General features: G+C 46.0%; 2 protein-coding genes across 2 annotated transcripts in view; both read right to left on the bottom strand.

Moving 5' to 3' along the window:
• The window catches only part of PANX1 (pannexin 1), a 28493-nt gene extending 11255 nt beyond the window's left edge, over positions 1 to 17238 (bottom strand). The window contains exons 1-2 of the mRNA XM_075491107.1: positions 16998 to 17238; positions 7026 to 7165 (exon numbers count right to left, since the gene is read on the bottom strand). Coding sequence (XP_075347222.1) covers positions 7026 to 7165; positions 16998 to 17178 — 321 coding nt within the window. The 5' untranslated portion in view covers positions 17179 to 17238. The remainder of the gene's footprint in view (positions 1 to 7025; positions 7166 to 16997) is intronic.
• A 3635-nt stretch (positions 17239 to 20873) lies between these two features.
• Positions 20874 to 26365, bottom strand: part of HEPHL1 (hephaestin like 1) — a 33680-nt gene continuing 28188 nt past the window's right edge. Inside the window, exons 15-20 of the mRNA XM_075492023.1 lie at positions 24918 to 25024; positions 24230 to 24452; positions 23344 to 23483; positions 22579 to 22738; positions 21156 to 21236; positions 20874 to 21076 (exon numbers count right to left, since the gene is read on the bottom strand). Of these exons, the coding sequence (XP_075348138.1) occupies positions 20874 to 21076; positions 21156 to 21236; positions 22579 to 22738; positions 23344 to 23483; positions 24230 to 24452; positions 24918 to 25024 (914 nt within the window). The remainder of the gene's footprint in view (positions 21077 to 21155; positions 21237 to 22578; positions 22739 to 23343; positions 23484 to 24229; positions 24453 to 24917; positions 25025 to 26365) is intronic.

Below are 26365 nucleotides of genomic sequence, written 5' to 3' on the forward strand. Positions count from 1 at the left end.
GACTCTGCGGTATTCATAGATGGATGAGCATGTGCCATACGCCTTTCTTTTATGGTTTATGTATTTACTTCCACGGCACCAAATGCACAAGGAGGAAATGCTACTTCAGTCTTGGATAGTTAATAGTATTTACGTTAAATGGGAAGTGCTACTGACTTCAAGAACTATATGGTCAAAGATATGCCAGAGAAAGATATTGCCCTAAAGGTAAAACTCAGTTTTTCCTTTGCTGTCTACTTATCAAGTTCCTTTTCAACAGCAAGTTCACAATGTTGGATTTAAGACAGTATGAGATTGCACAACTGAAGAAAGGTCCCCTGAAAGCAGATTAGAACAGATACAATATCCTATGGTGCAAAATTCTCCTTTCTGAGCTTTATTAGTGAAAGTGCATTGAGGGCTACAACACCGTGCTTCAACCTGGACTCCCAGAGCTTTCATTTCCACCCAGTTGCAAGGAGAAAAGGACAGCCAAAGACCCAACAAGTTTACCACTTAAAAACAGAATAGCAGAGCTTCAGCTAGGCTAATCCAAGTTTCTGGAAGGTACTAGGCATAGATACTATATGATTAGTATTCCACATGAGACAGACAAAACTAGTAGCACATGCACCAGGGACTCAAACTGGAGTCCCCTATATGTTTTCTGCTAAGTATTGCTGAGCTCCTGAAAGCTAAAGATGATGGAAGCAGGTTCACCTGCCTTGCTTGTCCCTTAGTTTGATGGCACGCTGGGTGGGACAGCAAGGTCCCAAGGAAGCAGAGCACTAGGAAGCCAAGAGGTCAACTGCCCCTTGTTCTGTACTGCTGCAGCTCATTTCACTTGACAGATCTTTGAGCACTGCATACGTTACAGGCTATACCCTTGCTCCTCCTGAAAGCCAAGGGCACTGTCGTGGTTTAACCCCAGTCAGCAACTGAGCACCATGCAGCTGCTCGCTCGCCCTCCACCCGCCCAGTGGGATGGGGGAGAGGATCTGAAAAGCACAAGTAAGAAAACTCGTGGGCTGAGATAAGAACAGTTTAATAATTTAAATAAAATAAAATAAAAATAATAATAGTAATGAAAAGGAAAATAACAAGAGAGGGAGAGAGAGGAACAAAACCCAGGGAAAAACAAAAAAACATGTGATGCAGCCACTCACCACCTGCTGACCGATGCCCAGCCAGTGCCCAGGCAGCGATCGCTCCCCCCAGCCAACTCCCCCAGTTTCTATACTGAGCATGAGGCCATATGGTATGGAATAGCCCTTGGGCCAGTTGGGGTCAGCTGTCCTGGCTGTGCCCCCTCCCAGCTTCTTGTGCACCTGGCAGAGCAGGGGAAGCTGAAAAGGCCTTGACTAGTGTAAACATTACTAAGCAACAACTAAAACATGAGTGTGTTATCAACATTATTCTCATGCTAAATCCAAAACACAGCACTATACCAGCTACTAGGAAGAAAATTAACTCTATCCCAGCCGAAACCAGGACAAGCACCTGATAGCTGAGCAGGATATGTCTGACAACTCAACACCAGAAACTGCCGAAGCCCATGTTAACCGGTATTGATGAGGCACTGAAATCCAAGCCTTATCCGAGCAGAAATCTGCGCAGAGAAGGATTCCTTCCTCCAAGCTAAGGATGTGCGTGTTCAACATCACTGCTCTGCAACACGGAACAGAAATGGGAACTGTGGAATTAGTGCCTCTCTGTATCTCGTGCTGTACTCGGAGAGTAACACATCCAAAGATGTGTGGGCAGTCAAAGATGAAGAGAGGACCAGGTCTGGCACCGGCTGTTTGGTAGTCTGTGGCACAACACTCCACCAAGCCCTGCAATACAGAAAGCATGATCTTTCTGGATGGCAAGAGCTTAGGAAATAGGATGTCCAGGAGTGTTATGATGCAGAGCCCTGATCCCCCCTCTCAGCACAACACATGGCTTTCAGTCTTGTGTTCTACACTTGCAAAAGCAGCTATAAAGGTTATCGTCAAAGCAAATAATTTATGGACATCGAAACGCTTACACTTCACAGATGTGTGCTGTTTTCTTACATCACTGACCATAAACAGGTTGAGCAATTTTAAATCAACACTAGCTACTATGAATGGAGAAGAAAAACAACCTGCATGCATGCAGTCCAAACTCTAGAAATCTGTTTAACACACTGAACTCTTTTGAAGTCATGACCATTTTATTCAAGTGCCTGCATTTGCTCCTCTCATGAAGATTGTCTGCACAAACTGAATGTACATTTTCCAAAACCACTCTGTCTTACCAGAATTTGTGAACACCTACATTCAGGTAAATACTCAGAATGGCATGAACCATCTGCACTACATTTCAGTTCCTGATGCACATGCATAGCTTTTCACTGATAAATGCACATATGGTGCTAGCACTACAAATATCAAAATGAATTCCTCTTATTCTCATGACATGATTTTTTTTTCACGATTTATTGGGAGGCCAGGGAAATAAGATTTGAAGACATCAGTCTGTTTAAGTTAATTTGTCAGAAACCAGTTAACTGTTCAACCAGAACGTATGCACAGGTATAGAAATAGAAGTGTTTGAGTAATCTGTTTGCATAAGCACATAAGACACTGGAATCACAAAATTGCCTTTTAAAGAAGCATTAGCATCACATTCTCCTGAAGGTGAAAGGAAAAAATCAGACTAAACCACAAAATAGTCTATTGTATAACATTCCCAGCTAAGATCCAGTAAATACACAGCAAGTAAGTTAAAAGGGCATTTCAAGAAATTCTTCATAAGTTCAAATATGTTTTTATCATCCAAAGAAAATATAGCTACCAAGGGTGGTGTGCCCTAAAAGGCATTTTCAAGGACCTAATCTACAGAGAGCTTGCCAAAGCCTGGATAAAGATGGCTGGCAGAAGACGAGAACCACTTAGCAACATTTAGAAAACAACAGTTTTCTAATTTTACTGCATCTTCAGTCCTTATTTCCTCTGGGCAAACACTATTAAAGTGACTGCAAGCATTCAGACTTCTACCATAGCTAATAGTGGTCAAACACTAACTTCAAGTACAATAGCACAAAGCTGTTAAGCTGCACAGGTCTGAATTAAGGCCTTGAGAAAATTCATTGGCATACAGCACTCAACAAGGAAGGAAGCACTGAAGTGTCTTCACTCACTTGAGATGAAAATATTACCCATTAAAAAATAAGATCACAGTGAAGCATCTGCTTCTGCAGTTCCAAATTTCCATATGCCACCATGAAGAGCCTAAGCAAAGGCACCAGCCCCCAAACAGGCTAACGACAGCAATGACATGTTTCCAGAAGCAGAGGTATTAAGCTCCGTCTGGATACAATCCTATTCCTGTCAACAGATGTTTCATTGGCTTTCAGGGCACCAACGTGAGCTCTAAACGACTCCTCATTCTGAAGGCTGCCATGTGGTTGAGATATTATCCTGCCTCCAGATATGAAAGTGAATCTCAAACTATACGTGACCTTTTTTAACTCACCTGTTGCTTACTTTGTTTTGATACAGCTTAAAAAATTTCTCTGTGCACTACAGATTAAAATGGCTTTGCAGTGCAGTCCCTGTTCCACTGGACTGCAAGGACTGCCCACTCACAAGGGCCAAAAGCTTGTTTCTATTCCAGTTAAGGATCAAGCTGAGCTTTATCAAAATAAGTTGCCAGGTGAAGCACTCATCTTTAGAGACAAGAAGCAAACTGTCTGCACAGAGGGAGCAAATACAAGACTCTTCCATCCCACATCAGCACTGTCTGTCTCTCTTCCCCACTCATCTTCAGAAACCAGCATCTCTGTTCTGACACTTCGGACAGATAGAAGAAACCTCTTGAAGGGATTAAGCCTGAATGGAAAACCCCAGAAGAAAACAGGCAACAGAAGAGCGAAAGCCCGACCAGACTAAGTTTCATCAATGACAAACCTGAAGATGAGTCTTGTCAGAGGACTCAACCGTATAAGCATTTTGTCAGCTTTTTCACTGACAAAGAGGAGGAAATCTTAGCCTTAAACGAAGAATATATGCAGGAAATTCCATCGTCTCTTCTTTCCATTTATCAGTCTGCAGATAGTTTGTTTCTTGAATTTTGCATTTGAGTAGACAACTCATTTTGCTTTCTGCTAAGCATTATCCAGTGTGAAGAGTTATTCCAGGATCACTGGAAATTTCAAAAATCCTGTGCTCCAAGGAGAGAGGCCCTGGGCACCGTCTGGGAGTGCACAGACCACTAGAGAGGCAGGGAACCCAGAAAGTTCCAGTACGCTCCTCCTCTCCACTCCAAACCAAGTGTCCAAATGGATCAATTCAAGTGTTGGGAAAGATCTCCCAGAGCACAAAGGACAGCAGGTAAAGGTGCCCAAGCTTCGGGGATTGCCCAAAAATCAAAACATACACTTTACTGATTGAAAAGCCAAAAATCCCAGTGAAACTTGTACTCTGAAATAGGAGGGAAATGGGAAGTTTTTCTGTAATGCAACCTGGTTTTGATAATCCTTCAGAGCAACCAGATGCCTAGAACAAAAGCAGGGCAAGTTGCTGCAAGCTGGCTTTTTTGCCAAGAGCTACATGGTCCTACTTCCACTCTGTACCACGATGAGCACTGTCCTAGGACGCACACCTTTGACAGCACTTCTGACAGAGCACAGGAAGCATGCCGTAAGGAAATCCATCCATTTCAACCAGGAATTGGGGCTTACAACTTCAATCCCCCAAAACCGTAATCTAATGCCTCCTTGAGCATTTCTTATGAAGCCTTCTAGCACGCCAATATAGCGAGATGCTGCGTGAGTCAGAGTACTAGAAAGAATCCGAGAGCTTTGCAAATAAATGCGCTGCTGCTCAGAAAGCAGGAAAAAAGCCTCAAGTGTTGTCTTAAGAAAAATTGGGCCTAGCGATCCCCGCTGTCCCTCTATGTGCATCCCTGCCCTTGCACTGCGGAGTCAAATCTTCTCTCACCTGAGCTTAGAAAGGCTCCCTTGTCTCAGTAACATCACTGGGCTCTCACAAAGGCCCTACTCTGTCCATTTTAAAAATGGTTATCTAGCCAAAATCTGCAGAGCAATGAGGTTGTACATACCTTGCAGCACGCAGCCTACACCAGGAGACGACCCAAGCCCTGTTTTCCTGCAGAAGCGATCAGCCCCCATGGCCAGCCACCCAGCAGAGCAGCTGGCCGCTGCTGGCCCTGGATGCAAACAACAGCCAAACAACTTCAGATGTTCCCGCCACAGTGGGAACCAAAGGTCAGTGTTAATAGCTGTTACACCGCTCCTTCCCTGGAAACTTGTTAAGCATGGAAGTTGATGAACAACCAGAAGGACATGAATTAATACTGGCCTCCAAAAAGCATCTTCAGCTCCTAGTGCCCAGCTCAGTGGAAGGGTAGGTGACTAAGCATGGCTTTAGGAGGTTAAGACGAGGCACCCAGCCTCTGCTACAAGCTCTGACTCAGCTGTTCAGACATACTCCTTGCAGCCAGTCTGCAGGGTGTTTACAAGGAAACGTCATACACCATTAAGCTATCATGGAGGAACTGTGGGAAGAAGGGTCCTGCATCAATTCCTGAGACAGCACCAGTCAGGAAATCAACATGGGTTGCATCATAAAAGTATGACTACTTAAGCTATTAGTCATGGCTGGCAAACTAGGAGACTTACAGCTATCAGCATGTGACTATGGCATAAAATTCAACATAAAGAAATTGGGTAACAAGAACTCATTCCCTCAAGAGGAAGGGGCAGCAACGTATCCAGGTTTGCAGGTGGAGTTTCCATCCACGCAAGCCGCCTGCATTGCGAGATGTCCCAGCAGCTTTCAATGGCCTCTGTAGAAGGTCTGGCTGAAGGGAAGTGGAGCACTAACTGAGCAAGGAAGAGTTCAGGCTAGAAACCAACAAGTCTATCTTTAATATTCATGAAATGCAAGACCGTTGGGTCAAGGCTGAGTGGAGCTAACTGGAGAAGGCAGTAGTAAATCCTTACAGTTAGTGATTTGAGTCAGTAAACTCATCAGAGACAGCCCTGAATAGAGGAGATACCACCAGCTGACTGGATAATAAAAGCTGAGGTATGGGATACACCAGCAAAACCCAGAAATACAGGTGCTGCAGGTCCCAGACTGAGCTCCCTCTAGCACCAGGTTCTCCTCCCCTCCCAGTGCCAGGGGAGTTATTTGCTGGGGCAAGTAATAAAAGGGCTGGGGAAGGCAGCACACAACACCCCAAATTTGCAGAGCCCCAACAGCATTTCTTAACTTTGGCATCAGCACTGCCCAAGCAGCGCAACGCTGCCTCTCGAGTTGAGTCAGCTCCAGGCATTGGCATGGCATTTACTCAGAGTTTGCAACTCCTGCCAAAGCTTGGCTAACCATTTTGAGCCAGCCCAAGTATCTTAGTACCTACTGCACTTTCTACCCATAAAATAAGTCTCTTAATGTGTATTCAGTATGATGCTGCTTTACCCGGAGCAGTGAAATCCAGCTCACGGTTTGCAAGGGAACAACCTGTGGAAGCTCAGAAGAGCACGCTGAAGACAGGGTTAAACCTGTTGGTACCAGTGATGAATTTCACCTCTCCCAAAATGCCTATCTGCCATGAGTTCCTCTCCATGCAAAATTGGCCAGGTGTAATACAATAAAAATATGAAATGTTTTTACTAACCTGTTTTCCTAAAGTAAGCTTTTGATAAAAGCATTAGGGCACTTGTTGTGTCTTGTATCCTGATTTTAAAATAGCTCCTGGCTAAAGCCAGGTGAGGCACTCAGCTCCAGGGCAACACAGCAACATTAACATTACTCTTGTGTCAGATAACTGGTGATATTTGTTATTATAGCACGACAGACCCTTTATTTAAAAGCAGAAAATATCTTCTCTAGTACTACCCTCTTTGGAAGTAAGGGAAAGAAAACATTCTCTCTAAAAATAGAGAGTTAAGTCAAAGCCAAGGACTACAGCAGAGAAGAGGAGCAAGAAAAGTGAGGCAAAGGCAGGCTTCTACATGGGGACAATTTTTCCAGGAGAAGGAGATCTGTACATACTTTATGCAGCCACAGGGGAATATTTTCTAAGTTGTTCTGGGATGGTTGCTTCTGCTGCACAGCTGCCCAGCAGTAGGAGTCCACGTAAGCAGCTTGACGCCAGGAGAAGGAGCTGGGTGCAAAACAGCTTATCTGAGCACCTGGAAAAACAAAGCAAAAGTTATCATGTTCTCAGAAGATTAAAAAAAAAAAAAATCAAGTTTAGGAAGAAAAGCTCACACTCGGGATTTTGCGGTATCCAAAGCTATTAGGTTAAGAGATCAAAGGAAACACAGCACCTCTGCAGGGAAAGTCACTGAATTCCCACTGCACTCAAAGGGTTAAACTCCCACAGGGACCTTCTGATGTCTCCTAAGGGTTGAGACAGAATATTAGAAGCACCTGTCTTTTAAGCCTATTTTCTTAAGTTTTGGGGGGAACATGACCTCCAAGACCTGTCTCTCTCGCTTGCACTTGACTCAGGTTGGCCAAAGGGGAACCAGCAGATATAAAGTGTGATCAGATAAGGCTGGTTTCCCGAGGAAAATGCTACCATCATGTACCATCACATTGCTGTGTTTCCCAAATGCGCAACCTACTGCTTACATGTTTATTGAAACAAGACCTCGAACACCACTCCCGCAGCCCAGCAGTCCTTGCAGTCATGCAAGGGCAAGTTTGGCCCAGGATGCTGCCACTTCTTCTGCCTCTGAGACTGCGCATGAGTTTTGTGGGGTTCAGGTTACACATGTGAAAACAAGGATTTCCTCATGTAACTTCTGGCAGAGCAATCGTGGCCTCCAGCCTCCTCCAAAGGGTGCCAGACCCCTCCTCACCAGCGCAGCGATGTGCTGTGCCCAGGATCAGGCGTACCACCATCATCCCCACTCACTCCCAGCACCTCTCCAGCTGCTCGGGAACTTCAAATTAAGATCAGGGCACTAACTGACAGCAAGAGCAGCTGTTTAGCCAGCCTCAGCCTTAGGGTCAAATTCTGCTCTGACCAGCTACAGGCACCAGTTGAGCCTTACTGCAGCATACCCCAATGAGGAAGAGTGGTTATTGGATGTGGACTATCAGTGGCTCCTTGGATGAGAGCCAGAAAATCAAAACCCCCGCATCCTGTTTTACTTTCTGAAGCTTTGGTAGTGAAAGCAAAAAACGCCACGTTTCCAGCAGGCTTTACTAAATGTTGAAACAGGACAGCTACTTCACCGAACGATTACACAAAGTGGAGTCAGGTCCTCCATGAACATCCCTCTTGCAAGAGCAACCTCCAACGCTTCCTCCAACACACCAATATCGAAAGAGCAAGAGGGGGGAAAATATTGCTACTTTTTTTTCTTAACATATTCATCAAAATTAGTGCTAATGACATCGCTGTGTGCTTTATAGGGAAAAAGTATTTCGTATAAGATTGTATCATTAGTGCCTTTTTGCCGGTTTAGCTTTCAGAGAATAAGAACTTATTTTGTAACAAGAGCCTACCGCATTTGCCTTGTAACTTATATAGCCTTTTTACAATGTAGCATAGTCAAGGAGCATTATGAATAAAAGCCTTTCCTTATGAGCCACTATTATAATTATTTCTATGGCTGTAGTATCATAAGGACATGGTTTGACCTGTCACAAGCCTCCCTTATGGAAAACAAATTACTGTTTATCAGACCAGAGCTCATGTGATGTAGCAAAGTTGGCACCAGACAAGCACTTGCACTCTCCCAAAGCTTTGTGAGTTTCTGCTTTCCAGAGAATTTCCATTAGCTGTGGAAGCTCAAGAAATAATACACAGCAGGAAAAAAAAAAAAAGAAAGAAAAGAAAAGAAAAGAGCAGGCAATTGGGGTGTCTGTTCTCCAGCGGATAGGGACCATTTATGCTCTGCTCTCATCACTTAACAAACCTCCTGCTGCGGGCTGTGCCCGGTATGAAGCAGCAAACAAGCAACCCTTTCAAAGGGCGAGCAATAGGAGCGTTCATCAGAAAGATGCTTTGCCCTATTCATGTCTGTGTATCTTCAGCAAGAAACACATTCCATGTGTTCATTCTCGTTAACGGCTGGGCAACCACTGAAAGTGATGGAGTGTTTAAACTGGTGAGGAAAAAGGCAGCCAGACTCCTTCTCCAAAATTAGTGATGAAAAAGGCAGCCATCCTCCTTCTCCAAAGACTTATGTGCACAACTTCTTACCAGAATAGCTACAGCAATGCCAGTGGTGCAGCAGAGCAGTGAACCTGGCTCTTCTGATCCCCGGGGTTTCAGCAGGGACATTGGAAACCTTTGGCAACTTGACTTGGGAGCCAAGCAGATAGAGCTCGACATCAAGCAGAAGCTGGGGACACTCCGGTTATTGCACTGTTTTTTAATTAACTTATTGCAGTCTTGGTTGTAAACACTTCTTAATGTGAATAACAACTTTGCACTAACCATGGTAATGTTAGGGCTTAAACAGAGAGGTTGTTTTTGTGCATAATCTACACAGATTATTAAATGCATCTGAAAACGGTCATAGTTTTCCATCTTTTTTTCCTTCCTTCTCCCCTCCAAAGGAGTAATAGCAATAAATCTATACAGATAATTTACTTTCTGTTGGGCTATTCTGGAGGAAGTGAAAAAGAAAATCTGTAGTTTTATTTAGAGGAGAAATTAGGCAAAGGGCCAAACGCCTTCCACAGACCCACTGTGCACACATGCTTGCACACGTCTAGTTTATGAAAGGCTAATAGTCCTCTGCTGTCAAAGGAACAGCCTCCTGGCTTGGTGACACAAAGCCATTCCCCGTCTTTTGCTCCCATGAGTAACAGAAGGGGAAAAAGAAGCAGCAGCCAAGCCCATAACAACAGGGAGATAAAATACACAGTGAGAAGGATGAGGAATAATAAATGACTGCATTCATTAAGCAGTTGCCACAACAGTCTTTGGCCAAGTTATCATTACACATGGCAACGCACTTTTTTTTTAATCATTCCCTGGTACTAAATCAACTTTGGAGAGGAAGTGATGGGGATTTGACTGACACTTTTGCAAACATGTAAAAAAATGCCACTTACTATGGTTGCCCTAAAGAGAGACCGCCCAAAAGAGCCACAGAAACTTAAGGCAGCAACAGGTGCGCAGCCGTGTATGATAAAATCTCAGTCTTACAAGTGCACTAAGATTGTCAGATGGCGTTGGTCGCTGACGGCAGGAATTACTTGCAGGCGTGCAACTGAGTGTAGACTACAAGCCTGCGTCACCGCAGCCAGCGAGCAGCAAGGCCGAGCTGTCACCCCACCCAGCTGCGGCACGTCTTCATGCGTGCTCCGCCAACAAGCCCCCAGCTCTCTCCTCTGTGTCTGTACCAGGAGAACCCTTTTCTTCTGCAACTGGCTCCTCCGCAGCTCCTATACAGCACTGTAAAAACTGGCATGGGGCTGTCTACAGGTGGAGATCCTGTGCCCTGCTGACACCTTTTCATCTGCTTTGCCTAAGTCTTGCAAGCTCATTTGGGAAGGGTCTGTCATCAGGTGTCTAAAAGAAGATGCCCCAATCCCAGCTGGGACTTCTCAGAGTTGAGATGCAAGCAGTGGGCCTACTCCGGCTCCTTGTGCCCAAACGGAGGTGGAAATTTTGGTATTGATGCTAAATGAGCAGGATACAAGTAACTTCTACAGGGGCGTTAGGGTGGGAATCACAGATGATGCTTTCCAAAAAAAGAAACCTACCTACAAAAAGAAACTCGCAGAATCCCAAGGAAAATCTCAGATCTGAAGGAGAGAGTCCCTGTTCAGTATCCAGCTGCTTCGCTGGGGTGCAAGGCAGGAGGAGCAGAGGGCTCAGCATCCTCTGGCTGCATCCCTTACCAGAGAGAACATAAACCCAGCAAGCTGGACTGGTTTCCTCCCCAGTGGCTCAACACCCCTCTTCTGACTTAAACATCTAATTAAGAAACTACAACTAATAGAGAGTACTTCCAAGAATCAATGTTAATCATATGCTGAACTATTTTTCCTGAACCAGGATCAGGTGGTTGTAGTTGACTGGATTAAACCTGCAGCAGGTAATTATTTGGTTCCAATACACTGCAATCACTGGGAAAAGATTTGTATAAGCTTGGACGAAAACCTAGCCATTAATTAATACTATAATTTTCCACAAGGCAAAATGAACTAGCCACGATACCCAAACACCTGATTTTATCTAGCAAGAATTATCCACATTAGCAGCCACTAAAGAAAAACCCACAAACAAGAAAATCCAGGCACACATACACAACGTACAGACTGCCAGGCACCATCCAATGCACATCCTCCACCCTAATATTAAAAAAGATTTTTAAATATGAAAAAGGATGTCCCAATGCACGCCAAAGAAGAAGCAACTGTATGTGTGGGTGTACACACATGCATTAAGAGCGGACCAGAAGGAATGATTTTATTAGATTTATAGATGCTTCTCATGGACCAAAGTGGCAGGTTGGGTGAAATGGAATAAACACTATGTTTAAGAAGGAAGCACGGAGAGACACAAATGGGTGCACTGGAGAAAAGAACCTGTTCCCTGAGGTTTACTTTGGCAATGGAGTAGCAGCAGAACGTAAAGCTCAGGTGATGCAATGTTTAAGTGGAGTGGGTCAGAGGAGCCAGCAAGGATCTTTCCCTCTCCACGGGGCTGCCAGTTATCCCTCAGAGAAGTCTCAAAATCATGAAGTAGGAAAAGAGCTGGGTGTTTATCAGGCATTACCATCAGAGCAATAGGTTTTTCGATTCATGGGAAAAAACTTGTGAATGAAACTCCCAGCAGTGGGATTTAAGCAAAACAAAAAAAGTTTCCCTTCACCTGAAGGAGGAACATCTCAAACCAGTGGCAATGATCATCTCGCTCCACTGCCAACATTGGTGGTACCCCAAATCTCAGGCAACACCAGAGCGCCATGATGCTTTTTAAATTAATTCTGGCACCAAAAGCAGCTTACCATCATTTCCATAGGAAATGTACACCTGGCTCTGTAGAAGTTAAACAGGAAAAAAAAAAAAATCTCCTCACCAACAGCTGAAGATGTTCACCCAAACACAATTTAGACTTGACATTAATGTTTTTACAAGTTTGTCCTGGCTCCCCAGGCAGGCCTGTTCCTGACGCTGGTAACTTCTGCTATTTACTGAGCACTCTTTATGTGCCAAAGAGCAGCACGGCGTATGCTGCTGCTTTCTGGGGTCTGCATCTCTAACGAAAGATGCTTTGAAGTTCACTTTGTCTGGCTGACTTGCACACTTGTGGACCCAGTCCTGTCATTAATGCCCTGGGTTTCAGAGCACCCTGCTGAACTAAATGCAAGATGTGCAGGCGCCAACTATTAGCATACAGCCTGCTTCAGCAGCACTTGGAGATGTTTTTCAAGCTCTCAGCCAGCAGCTGCCATAGTAATAGTCTTTGGCCTAATTACACCCAACTTAACTTTAGCCCCCAGCCCTTACGGAAGTCACAAGACAGGATTATTTCCCAAAAGCCTCCCCAGCAACTTGTGAGCGTCAAGGGAGAGGGACATCGGCAGGGAGGGCCAGCAACGGGGCAGCAGGAGAGGAAAGGAGCCTCATCCAAGAGTTAAAATGGTTTCTTGGTATCTTTGTTATGATTTAGTCTCACAATTGGGGTTTTTTTTTCCCCTTTCTATATATTTGACTCTCACAACCAAGAAACATGATTAACCTGTATAGAGAGATACGGGCCCAGCTGGACGTACAATAAGGGATGCTGCAGGTGGGTACCGCTGCTGCCGTGGCACCCACAGAAGCTGTTGGGATGTGGCACCCAGAGCTCCCCACTAACACCCTTCACCCTGTGTTTTCTGCTGGCCAAAGCACCTCAAATCCCACAGGCAGCCACATGGGGGGGGGGGGGGGAACTAAAACAAACAAACTGGGGGGAAAACCCTCCCAGAAATTAGGTGGAAATTGAGCAGGACAAGCAAGGATTGCCACCACTGCGAAAGCCCAAAGTGGTCAATGGGGACATTAACTCTGTGGTGCATAGAGCGTAGGGCAAGACTCCACTTGCCCATCTTTGCACACCCTTCCCTTCTTCCCTTCTGCTCCCCTCTCCAGCTCTCTCCCTCCCTCCTCGTCTCCCTTCCCAGCCATCACCTCCCATGCGAAGCCGCAGTGAACGCAGCCGGCACAGGCTGCCCGCCGCACAGCAGCGCCCAAAAGCCTGTGCTATAGAGAAGGTCAAACAACATCATTTGGTGACAAGCAGCCGCCGGGCTTAAGCACGTATGAGCCATTCCCAATTCCCTTCCTACAGGAAAAGATGCAAATATTTGATGTCAACTGGACAGCTCGCACATCTGCTTTTCTTTCAGCTGCAACCCAAGCCAGCCACTGATATTCTTCCCAGAACTAACTTGGAAACAAGCCTCCACCAAAATTAAGCAGCTTGTTTCAATTTCCTCTCTGCTCAACTGTCTGTACCTGCTTAGGGCTGCAGTATCCTGCAATGAGCAGTGCCTTGGTAATAAATATCTATGTTTTCAGCTGTTTACAGTAAGAAAGCATACCTTATAATATATACACACAGAGTTTAAAAACTGGAATCTCAATCCTGGCTCAAAGCCATTCTTATTGAAAACATGGTCATGGAAAAATGACACAGATAAACTTCTACTCATTCTGTGGCTCATATGTTGCTGAGGGTGCCCCTATCTTTTTTTTTTCCCTTTTCTAAGAGGGATGGGTGATTTAGCCACATTTATTTGGTTTCTTTTACTGTACTACATGACCACCTGTAATATATTTACCCTAAGAACTGTTAAATGATATTGGGGAAATAATATAAGGCCATAACATAAGTAATATAAGCATACCCAGCACTGTTCAAATCCTTACAGTCCTATTGTTATTTCCATTTTCAACTTCCCAGTATAAAATTATATTTAAAAATTATAAAAATATTAAAAATTATATAAAATTATACAAAACAAGGTCTAGCTGTAAAGAGATAACATGTACAGGATTTCAAGCAGCAAAGCTTCCCAGGGCTGGCAGGGAACAGCTCAATCACAGCCAAGCACTACCAGAACCAGCCTAAAAATCAACACAAACCTGCAGCTGACCATGGGTTTCTAAAATATAACCAAGAATAAACTTAGATTAGTTCTCCTCCTGCCCCTGAAGGATGCCGAAGTGCGGTGCAGGCACTAACCCCGGGAGTTTCGGCAGTGCTCACTGGCTGAGTGCAGTGGCTGGGTTTTCCATGCCTCTGGCAGAGAAATCCTCTGCCATACCCAACTGGAATCTCATTTATTTCCTGAAACTTCTATCAAAACTAAAAGTTACTTGGAGGCTTCAGAAAACCTCCGTGGCCTTCATAAATATCTTCATAATTTTGCACAATTAACAGCAACCGCATGTCGGAGGAACACTGCAGTTATCTGACACCTTTGCACTGCAAAGCAACAGCAAAGCAGAGCCAGAAGGGAAGGTGACGGCTCAAGGTGCCAAGAGAATTTTAGGTGGGAAGAATGCAATTATCCCAACAGAAATAGGAACTGAGCATCCATTTTGGGAAATGGTGTTCAATTTTTGTACCCGGAGGCAGGCATATTTCCATGTTGTGACTCACACACCACTTTCACAACCGCTTCTGATTCTGAGTTGCTCTTCTTCAGACCTAAAACAGACCCTACCATTTTCTCTCAGTTTAGCACTCCTGAGCTTTTTCAAAGTACAATCACATCAGGAAGCGTTTGAAGCCAATCCTTGCTTTCTATTTTATCGCTGGCTGAACACTAGTGCTTACAGAACCGGGCATATCCAGCCCCCAAGACCCTCACTATCACCCAAAAAGCCTTAATGGAAACAGCTTTGGGATCTCCCGCAAGCAGCCAGCCTGCTAAGCTGCAAGGACTGTGCAGGAAATAGGTGACAGCCATAACAGCAGCCCAGCTGATATAGTATCACTTTCTGTATGGAAACCACGTGGTGTAGTTTCACTCACACTGGGGCCTGGTATACTTCTCATACTTATTTTCATATTTATTTTTCAAATAGAAGAGCTCAGTTTTAAACCCCATATTTTCTTCTAACAGGTTCTCAGGATTATAAGCACATGCAAGATGTAGCATGCATTTTAATTCTTCCTTGATTAATCTACTGCAGTCACAGATTCAATCTGAATTAGTTTAGTACTGAAATATATTATATACAGCACGCACTAAGGCCCAAATATTTGATTAGCGAAGATGAGAACTTAACTATTCCGAAAGAAAGGCACGCTTTACCAAACTCTGCAATTCAACTGCGTGTTGGAGCTTTACGTAAGGAAGGAAAATGAAAGAAATACTTCCGTAGAGCTCATAAAAAGAGACCTTGATACACAGGCACTGTTTCAAACTGGATCCAGCGCTTTTAGAGGAAAAGCAGAAGGAAGAAGAACTAAGGGGCCCATATATGAGCTAGTACATGGAAATGCAAGCCCTCTTTTTCATTGCTCTAAGAGGAAGAAATGTGCACATATCAGTAGCAGATCTAAAACTAAAAGCAGCAGGTTAGATTACAGCAATACAGCTGTATCCATCCAGTCTCTGATTGACCAGAGCTGCCGCAGGGCTCGGCTCTGGTCTTGGCATTCCCAGCCTGGTTGTCCTTGCCTCCTCTGCGCGGTTATTGCGGGCCACAGTGCTTTGGGTCAAAACCGCATCTACTGCAACAGGCGAGTAGCTAGATGTAAATACAGCAGTCCGGGGCCTCTTATCTCTTAAGCAGTCTGGCATCTGATTAATGCTATTCATGATGTTTTTGCACAGATTCACCACTAATTCACAGTCCCATTCCAGCTTCCACTCTCTTGACATTCGCCTGACTCAAACCTAGAGATGATGTATCTCAGGTATACGACACTGAATGCCAATAAACAGGTACATGCAGTAAATCAAACTATTTCTGAAAGGGTAGAAGTCCTGTGATTCACCCCTGTCTCAAAATGGACAGAACTGCTTATTCACCTCTGAAATCTTCATTCATATAGTGCTATTTAAATGCAGAGCAATTCTTATAAGCAAATAGATTTTACAAGTGAGCCCCCAAGTCACAAGTCCTTGTCTTTTGGATTTTAAAGTCTCGTCATCGTTTCAGATTCTGAAAAGGGCTGGCTACTCGGCTGCTGTACAAGCACTGGTGTAACTTGAGGATGGGGGGAAAAAAAAAAAAAAGACAGCCAAATAATTAGGAAACTTGGCCCTTCGCCTGTAAAGCATAGCTTCATCTACCGAGTCACACCAGAAGGTGAACTGGAACAGCTGCAGACGGGCAGCAGAGCAGGGGAAAGCTTTGGAGAGCGCTTCCACGGCCCATCCCGCCCCACAGCCGGGGAGCGGGCGACCAGCCCCCACACACGGCTCAGCCACCCGCAGCCCAAACGCAGCGGTCTGAGGCCCCTTTTCCTTGGTACCTCTCCCTGACAGCTGCCGCATGACAGCGAGATCTAATGGCAAAAGCCTCCAAGCACCAGGGACGGCAGCACACGGGCAGTTTTCAAGGCAGAGCTCACGCTCCAGGCTGAGCGGCACTGAGAAACAAAGAGCGGCGTGGCTCCCCGGCCTCCTCAAATCACACCCACGGGAGAAGATGCAGCACCCGAGCTGGCAGGGCTCTTGCTCAGCAGGGGTTAGAGAGTGACAGGGGCTAGGGAATGCCCCGAGGAGGCGGAGGGCACGGGGCAGAGCGGGCACGGCCAACCGGGACGCCCAGCGCACCTGGGTGAGGCTGCACGGAGGCACCGCCCGCTGCCGGGGCTGCTCCCCCGCCGGGCTGCTCCCCCGCCGGGATGCTCCCCCGCCGGCCCAAAGGCGCCTCTTCCCCCACCCCGAGCGGAACCCCCTCGGCAGCTGAGCCCCACGGAGCGCGGGCCCCCTCCCGCGCCCCCCGCCCCGGAGCTCCGCACCGCTCCGCCGCCCCCCGCCCCGCCGAGCCCTTTGTCCGCGGGGGGAGGCGCCGGGGGCCGCGGGGGAGGCCGGTTACCGATGGAGATCTCCTGGGCGAAGGCGAGGGAGATGAGGAGCAGCGGCAGCCCCACGGCGATGCAGGTGACGATCTTGTCCAGCGCCAGCTCCAGCCGCAGCCCCTTGTACCGCGTCTCCGGCGGCTCCTTCAGCAAGAAGTCGGAGAAGACGTACTCGGTGGCGATGTGCGCGATGGCCATGGCGGGCTCGGCTCAGCTCGGCTCGGCCGGGCCCGGCTCAGCACGCCTCGGCTGGGCTCGGCCCCGCCCCTGCAGCCCGGCCCGGCCCCGCCCGGCGAGGGGGGCTGTGCCCGGGTGGGGGCTGGGCCTCCCCGGCCAGAGCCGCGGGGGAGAGCGGGAGGTGGGGTCGTGCCCGGAGCCGGGGGCTGCGGGCCGTGCCGGGCGCCTTGGGGTGTCCCCAAGGATGGAGACTTCTTGCGTTGCAGTTTGCGCCCGTCGCCCCTGGTCCGCTCGCCCGAGAAGAGCCACCGTCGGAGAAGGGTCCACCGCGGAGAAGAGCCTGGCTCCGCCTGCGCTCCGCCCCCCTCGGGTGTTTGCACGCGTGGGTAAAGCCCCCCTGGGTCATCTCTTCTCCAGGCTGGGCAGCCCCCGCTCCCTCCCCGCCGCCTCGCCTGGCAGATGCTCCAAGCCCTTGATCTGCCTAGCACCGTGTGCTGTGTGTGGTCGCCACCGCCACATCTCAAGTCACTTTTTGTGGGAGTCAGTGGGGTGCCTTCACCTTTAATAACCCTTAATTCATTTCCCCCCTTATATTTTTCCAGTCGCTTTCTGAACCTCTCTCTCTAAGCTCGGAGCATCCTCAGCCCTCAGGCCGGGAGTTACAGAGGTGACCGGCCACCCCATAAAGAGCTGTGCTTCGCACGCAGCGCTCCCCTAGCTCACGCTGCTTCTGCCCAAAGGCACAAATTGTTCCCTTCTCCACTCAGCTCTCCCTTTATTAAACCTCTATCCTATCTGCTTTCAGTTGGCCTTTCTGTTTTTCCAAGCCCCAATCCAAGGAAATCGCTCCTCATATGGAAGCTGTTCTACAACACCGATTCCCTTTCTTGTTCTTTCTGTGTTGTTCCTGTGCTGCTGTGTCCTCTCCTGGATGGGACCGGGGGATGTGACTCAAGCTGCATTCAAGATGCAGGTGCCCCAGACATTTATGTACTGGTACTAAGTTTGCTCTGTTCCTCTGGTGTGCTCAGTTCGTAATTCCTGCTGATTCCTAATATTCAGTTGCCTTTCTGCCTGCGAAAAAGCGCTTGAGCTAACGTTGCCATTAAACTGTTACAAATGAGATCCCGTTTCTGGGTTGCTTAGACAGTATGATGCACACAGGGCCAGGATTGCTTTTTTCCCACAAGTAGTACTGTAAATGTATCAGTACTAAATGTTATCTTTTTATCACTCATTTTTCATGCTACACGCACTTATGATTGTCGCTCAACTTGGTCACCCTTTTTCACACCACTTACAGAAAATAGTGATGAGGTCCTTGCAGCACCCCATATGTGACTTCCACTGTGAAATCTGGCCACTTATTTCTGTCTTTTGACCAGTTATTTAGCCTCTGTGGACCCTTCCTTTCATCCCGTGGTGATTTCATTTCTTTAAGAAGCTTTAACAAAGGACCTTCTCCAATGTCGTATGGAAATGTATTCATCCAGAATATTCTGGATGAATTCATCCAGGCTATATTCATCCAGGTCTCTTATCTACGTGTTGAGTCCTTCAAAACCTCGCCGAGGCACAATTTTCTTTAAGAAAAAAAAAAGTATCAATTCTTCCATGATCCACTTTGTTCCTTCGGTCACTTTTCTGGGGTTTTTAGAACAGTTTCTACAGCTTGTGTTCTGTGGATGTCAGAGCTGCTTGTTCCTCTGGAAAGTTTTGAAAGGTTGATCGTGCATTTGTCACCTTTTGAGGTGTTGGTGCTAGGACAGGTACCAACCGCTACCCGAGTTCATAATCCAGATTCTTCATACTCACGCTCTGGAGAACACACCTGGCCGGGTGACTTGTTCGTTTTCTTCCTTTGTTCATTTTGTTGCTTTGCCCTCCGTTCCTGCTGCTCCTCCAGCCCAACACAGATGCTGTCCTTCAACACAGGTGTCGGGGCATGGCTGGCCACGGGGCTGCCTGCGCCAGGCAGGCAACGTGAAATGCAATGCTTTACGCTTTCTGTGATGCTTCATGCTCTCTGCGGCAGGCTGTGTCGCCTGGGCAAGCAGCGGCGACGTCCTGAGGCCCTGAGGCCCTTTGGAGGCTTCGTTCCTGTTTCACAGCCACCATCCAGCTGAGAAGTGTGCCAGATGAAATGAACTGTGCCAGAAGGTTCATACAAATAACTGCATTTTTATTATTGTTGTAATCACTTTGGCTGGCTAGTTGCTACGGTCAAAATGTATTTATGAGTCTGTTTCTAAAAAGTCAGACACATTAGCTACTCTAAAAGGAAAGTACCAAATAATTTCCTTTATTAACAGTATGTTTAGGGGAAAGGCTTTAATTTTGTATGTATACAGGGAGCAAATGTTCTGCACAGACAGACAGTGGTTTTGCACAGAACAGGAGACCTCAATTTTAACGTTTATAAAACAGAAAGATGAAGAGCATGTGTTTTGCTTGGAGTGGCTTAGAGTATGTGTTTTTGTCAGCTCAAAGGGCAGATTTAGAGAAGGAATCTGGAAGTGTTTATTGCTATGGTGTAACTCCTATTTGGGCTCAGTCTTGCAGTTCTACCTCACGTGTGTGCTCTTAAATGACTGGGGAAAACAAAGAATCAAGAAATAACTGAGAAACATCCAAGAAACTTCAACATATCCGTTAACAGGACATCAATCCAGGACACCATTAAGCTACAATAAGAGTGATGGCAGTGAAGTTTCCTACATTTGAATATACTTCAGAATACAGAAGTGGAAAAATAAAATAATTATTAACCAGCAACATGAATTTACATTCAAAACCAAATTTGGATAAACAGTTTCACAGATGTGTTTGTTCTGGAGCTCCTCTGCAAGAGCTGTAGCTGACGTGAGCAGGCAAGAGTGAGCAGTATCTAATTAAAAATGAGCTATAAACATTCAAGTATCACTAAACATGGCCTGATTCTGCCTGTCTTCCTCGCAGAGCGCAGAGATCAGCCTCCTGATGGCTTCATTACAGGTAGGGAGTGAGGTGCTACTCGGTGCAAAGAAGAGGTACAGAATCAGGACCACAACGAGCAGCAATTACAAAGTCAACTAACTTTCTCGGAGGTTGCTCAGGGCTAGATTTTTAAAGGGATTAACAAAAGCCGCTAGAAACTAATAGCAGGGGCACCGCTGAACTCCATCAGGTGCTCAAATATATTGGTAGGTCCCTAAATGCCTTTAAAAATCTGTCCCCAGTGCACAGTTTCCTCATTTAACAGGGCAAAAAAATGAGATTTACTTAAATGTTGGTGAATTCATTGAGCCAGACTTTGGGAAACGGTGGGGACTTCCACATTGACACCTGCTCCTTCAGAAGCCGGCACGCTTAAAACAGTCCCTGGTGGTATTTATTCCCTAGCGTGAACCCCATGTTTTTGCACAGAGCGCATGGATGCCGTGCTGCCCGCTTCGTACTCCCGTGGATAAATCCTTTGCAGCTGGTGTGGATGCCGAGAGCTGTGCTGCTCTGCTTGTCTGCCAAATTTGATCTTGGGCAAAGCTCAACTGAACTCTGGAAGAGTGGAAACGGTGAGGGGTGGTACGTGGCTCTCGGAGCTGAACCCTACAGCTCACGTTCACTCTTGTGAGCGCTGGCTACAGGGTAGGACTATCAGCATATGTTTTGCTCCAGTTTTATTAGCAGCACGTCATGACATCCAGTGCAGCTCTGTGAATGATGCAAAAAGCGGGGATCTACAGGGAACCTGTTAGAAGTGCACTTTTGTCGTGCAGAGCTGTGTAATGGATCCTGCTTCCTTGGCGGATGATGAGGCAGAAGAAGGTTAATGCTGTTGACAGCAAAACAAGTCCAATGAAAAAAAAGGCTGCGAGTATCAGGCTGGCTTCTCCAGGACTCAAAGTTTTGCCAAAAAAATTGCCCCCTTTGCTGTCATAATCTGTTAAAAGAGAAGTAGTTAATGAGAAATCTATGTGTTAATCTGAAGAGTTTTAAATGACATTTTAAGAAATCCTTACCCTTTTCAGTGGTTCTATTTTTTGCAGTAGTTGTATTGTATGCTCCAGTTGTGAGTCCTCCTTCTGAAGGAGCTTCCCGCTCTGTGAGGAGAGAGAGAAACCGTAGTTAAGTTGAAAACCTTAATAAACACTTTTTTGTCTTCTGGAAAAGTAGCCCTGATTTTATTTAATTCCTTCTACCTCGTTGATCTGAACGGAAATCATGATTAGATCAGCACAGCTATTGCTCTGGGCAGCTCTGTGAGCAATGTCCTTCTCTACAGGCATCTTTGTTACTTCACTAATTACCGTAGTGATAGGACGAGGGATAACAGTTTTAAACTGAAAGAAGGTAGATTTAGATTGGACATAAGGAAGAAATTTTTTATGATGAGAAATTTATTATGTGGTGAGACACTGGAACAGGTTGTCCAGAGCAGTTGTGGATGCCCCATCATTGGAAGTGTTCAAGGCCAGGTTGGACAGGGCTCTGAGCAACCTGATCTAATGGAAGGTGTCCCTGCCCATGGCCGGGGGCCTGGACTAGATGATCTTTAAAGGTCCCTTCCAACCCAAACCATTCCGTGATTCTGTGATTCAGTTCTGCATTTGCTTGTTCATTTGAAGTTTCATGGCCCGAATGAATATGTGTTATAAAATAAATTCACCTTGTCCAAGGAAGGAGTATTTTGGCTACGTTTGGCATTACATTTGTCATCTTGCTGCTACAGGGTTACAGGTACAAAGATGTGCCTGCCGGAAGCGTTGCAGCCCCTGTGGAGGAGTGTAGCAAGCACAGCGGGGACCAAGGCAGGAGATGCTGGACCCAGATGTTAAGTGAAATTATGTGATGTGGAGAGGCTCACAAAGCACTTCTGACTTCACTCACAAGGTGTGGAAGGGACCAGCACAACTCAAAAAGTTTACGAACTTTTCTTAGTCAAAAGATCAACTATTTCTTGGACAGGGTGAAAAATCATTTTCTGGAGCATCTTGTATCTATCTCAGCTGGTCTCTGCCCATGCCGGAAGGAGCTCGAATAGCCCCATGAGCCAGCAGTGATTGCAGGGAGGAACAGCACCGTGCCAGTCTGCAGACCCTCCCGCACATCACATGGCAGCAAGGGTAAAAAATAGCTTTGCAGTTGTTTTCTGCACCACCTGCGGGTGAGTAATGGCTGCCACTGTCTTAGAGGGGCTCTTGTGAAGCACCAAGTGTTTTTAAGTTGCAGAGTGCAGCAAAGATTACTGTCTTTGCTATGTCATTAGGGGTGTTTGTCCTGTCCCTAGACGATGCTAACTGGCCATGGCAGTAATTTACAGGTGCTTCCCACCAGCGTGCAGGGTGCAGTGTTGACGTTAGCTCTCTTCCTTTCCCCCCTGCCTTCCATCCGATCTGCTGCGATACCACCTCCAAGTCCTAGGACGTGTTTCTGATACTGCACCTGATTTATTGATGGTGTAGGTCGTCTCCATGCCAGCATGGATGTGATCGGCTACATGGCAGTGCAGAAGCCATGTTCCAGGGTTTTCTGCTACGAGTTCAACTGTCTGGAAAGTCCCAGGGAAGAGGTCATACACATCTCCTCTGTGGTCCTTGTCTGTCTGTGGCAAGGCAAAACCGGCATCATAAGAGTCTTGCCTCAAACACCCCCCACAGGCACTGAAATATTCCAGTTAGACTTTCAGCTCCTCAAGGCAGATCAAATGCTTCTTGTTATACGTTTCTAGTGTGCCTCACACGGTGAAACTGAGGTCTGTGGATATCCCTCATTTAATCAATTAATTAACAACAGGAGACCCCTCCTAAGGACTTCAAGTGCTGGTTGAGCATAGGTGTTTCTTTGAAAGACAGATAGTCCTGCCAGTGTCAAGCTGTCACAACATAAAACCATACTGTAAGCAGGCATAAATCTCTCTGATTTCCTCCCTGTATCTTCCCTTGTACCCATGGGTAAATATATATTTTAACCCACCTAATCTTGTCCTCTAATAGTGCATTTATTCATGTTTCATAACAGGTTCAGAGTGGCAGAAGCTTTGCAAGGATCTCATTCATTTTGTGTTTCCTTCGCATGCAAAACTCCCATCGATCTCAGCATCAGCCCAGGGCTCCATGCCCAAGCTGCAAAATGAGGCTAGAACCTGGACTTTTTTGCAGAAATTTCCCATCACGCTATAAATATGTTACTTTGATTAATTTTACCAACCTTAAAGATGAAGGTCTGTGCATGGAAGTGGACTGTATGTATATCCACTTCGTTGCCCATTCCTATCAAATACCAGTTTGTCCTATCACCTTCATTCATTGTTAGACCCAGGAGACTGTTATAAATCTTCCCATTGATTGCTGGAAGAATGACAAAAGAGGACTGATTAATAACGGGCCACGGTACGGGGTGATGATAACCTCCACTTAGGCACCCTTCACACTCTCTGTCCGGGGAGAAGGGGTGCCCAGGCAGAGAGGGGACCCACACCTGTGGCCTGGGCAAGGGCTCTCCGTAGTGACCACTGCCACTGCAGGGAGTCAGTCACATTTTTGTTTCAGTTTCCAGATCGTCTAAGTGCACAGCAGCACCTATTTTTCTGTCTTGAAAAGCATCGGATAATTTTTTTACTGATTGAGATCAAATTCCTGAACAAACAGGATTTATGCTGAGAAGCTACATGGAAAAAGAGGGAACAGAGTTGTTGCCTAAAATGGGTAACATCTGTAGAAAGAGAAGTTTGCTTTGCCAGGGCTGTTCCTGCCCCCGTCCAGTCTGTTCTGCCTGGCTCCTGGGCTCTTTGCTGCTACAGCCACGGTTTTAAAATGTCATCCTAACGCTCCTACAAAACAAGCCTGAAAGGATCGCAGCTACCAGATGACGAGGGAAGTCTGGCAGGGCAGCCTCTTCCCATGAGTATTAGATTAAACTGTCATGTTAGAAAAACATCTTGGCTGGGCCTCATGAAATCTTTTTGTTTGCAGGGTTGCAGCTCATGAAGTTGTCATGTGGCTGGGCAATTGCAGGCTAAGTCCAGTGTCTTCCTAGAAGGGCTGTGAAAGATAAACCTCTGTCCTCTTGGCTGCTGCCACCAAGTCCTACATACCATGCTTGCTGTTGCCGTCTTCAAAGTTCTCAGTGGAATTAAAATCATCAGGATTCTTATGAAGGTATGTTTCAATATTTTCTTTCAAATACCAGGATTTATTTTCATCGAACACCATAAACAGAAGGGTAAATTCACGATCAATGTCTTTCCTTAGACCTCTTTCATCTAGAATTCCTTTTCTGCAAACTACGAGAGGCCCAATCAGACCGCTGTATGTGTCCTGAAATAAAATAAATACGTGCGTTACAAATTTTCTAGTTCATTCAGTTATGAAATAGATACAGATTAACTACAGATTAAATAAAGATGAAATTCCATTTTCCTATCAGATGAGAAAAAATCATGACTCTGTCTGATTAGAGATATCTTTCTCTACATGTCCCTATGTTAATGTACCAAAGCAATGTTTTGCCTTCACACAAAATCCCTTCAAATATTCCCTTCAAATTCCCTTCTTTAAGGAAGGAATCACATTACCGTGGTGTATCCCTGAGGATTTCAGTAGATTAAATTACCTGGGCATGTGCAACTGTTACCAAAGACAACAAAGCATCTAGCTCTGTAAATCGTTCCTCTAGCCTGTGGTCCTCACATAAATGAGAAGCATGATCCTTTCAGAAACATTGTGCAAGGCAGGATGCTTTATCCAGAGCAATGTAATCTTTAATGACCATTTCTCGGTTACCTTTACAAAATTCACTGTTGAATAATAAACCCAAGTGATACAGTTTGGATCTGTTTTACCAGGGCCAGATCGTTCTGGGACGTTCCACCTGTAGGTGTTTATTTCCCCTGAAACAGAGAGAACAATTTTACCAAGAGCAGCTGGGTATTAGAGCTTTGCCTAGTATGTAACTGAGATGTGCTGCCTTCCTCATCAAAAAATGATCTGTATCAAAACTATCTGTGTTTTGCAATGCATGCAGCAATGGGATGTGGGCATGATTCTGCCTTCCGGCAGGTCAGTGAGGTTCCAGTGGTGTAAATGAAGGCAGACAGCCCCCAGAAAAGGATGTCTGCAAATGATGCTGGCAACAGCAGCATCCCCCAGAGGGAAGTTTGGAGATAGGACTTTTCATCTTTCTCCATGGGCAAAACTTGTACCAGATCAATGATCTTGGATGCCGATGCTTAAGGTCAGTTGAAGGTGTCAGGAGCCAAGCTCCAGAAAATATTTCCTGAATTTTCTCAGTTGAAAAGGACACAGAGATGTGGCAGTTGCCCCTGGGATTTTGCAGATGGTGCTGCAGCAGCGTATCAGCTCTGGGCCAGGAGAGGAGAGGTGAGTACGTACCGACCTGCTGACTGGGAGCAACAAGGGTGTCCTTCCCTCTTCTAGCTAAGCCCCTCTCCTCAGCAGTTACTGGAGAACCCCTGTCCCTTCCTGAAAGCCATCACCTCTGCCATGTCCTCCCTGAGCAGAGATTCCCTGACCTCTGATTTGATTTAAAAAACCCAATCTGGTGGGGAAATTATCTATTCGGGTGAGGATCAGTTCTCAACATTGAACACAAACACACGTTCAGATGAACTGCCTGCGCTGTGTTTCGCTGCTTTGTTTTTTTGCAGGTGCTGCATGGAAGGGTAGGAGACCAAGATGTGGTCAACACCTTGACCTTTTAAGTGGTGGAGAAATGTTGAACAAGGCAGTCTCTAGCCCAAAAGTCTTCCAGGGTGACAAAAGCCAAGAACAGATGGGGACACACTACGAGTCAGGGGAAAACAAGGAATCACAGAACTCTTGGCCATGGTCTTAGTACAGCCACAACCCAACAGCTGCCAACAGCTGTGGGCATCAGGGCAAAGGAGAGTTTTCAATCTTAAATGGTTGTGAAGTGACTGAGCGTAGTTTTGTGTCACTGAGCCACTACACCATTTTGCTGGACCATGCAATGGTGGGTTTTATTGTAAGACAGTAACTACAGAAAAAGAAATGGTGACTCTCAAATATCATACTGTATGAGAGCAGTCTCACGCATACATTGCAATATCATTTAATCTTATAGGACAAGCACCTTCTGTTCATTACAGCGTGGCTTTACGCTCTTCAGCAGAGATCAGAAAGGCTTTCAAGACACAGCACTACACTAATAGGACAGAAAACATGAACAAGAAAACCCCCAGTCTCAGAGG

Source organism: Mycteria americana, chromosome 1 (assembly GCF_035582795.1).
Source record: "Mycteria americana isolate JAX WOST 10 ecotype Jacksonville Zoo and Gardens chromosome 1, USCA_MyAme_1.0, whole genome shotgun sequence".
Classification (NCBI taxonomy): domain Eukaryota; kingdom Metazoa; phylum Chordata; class Aves; order Ciconiiformes; family Ciconiidae; genus Mycteria; species Mycteria americana.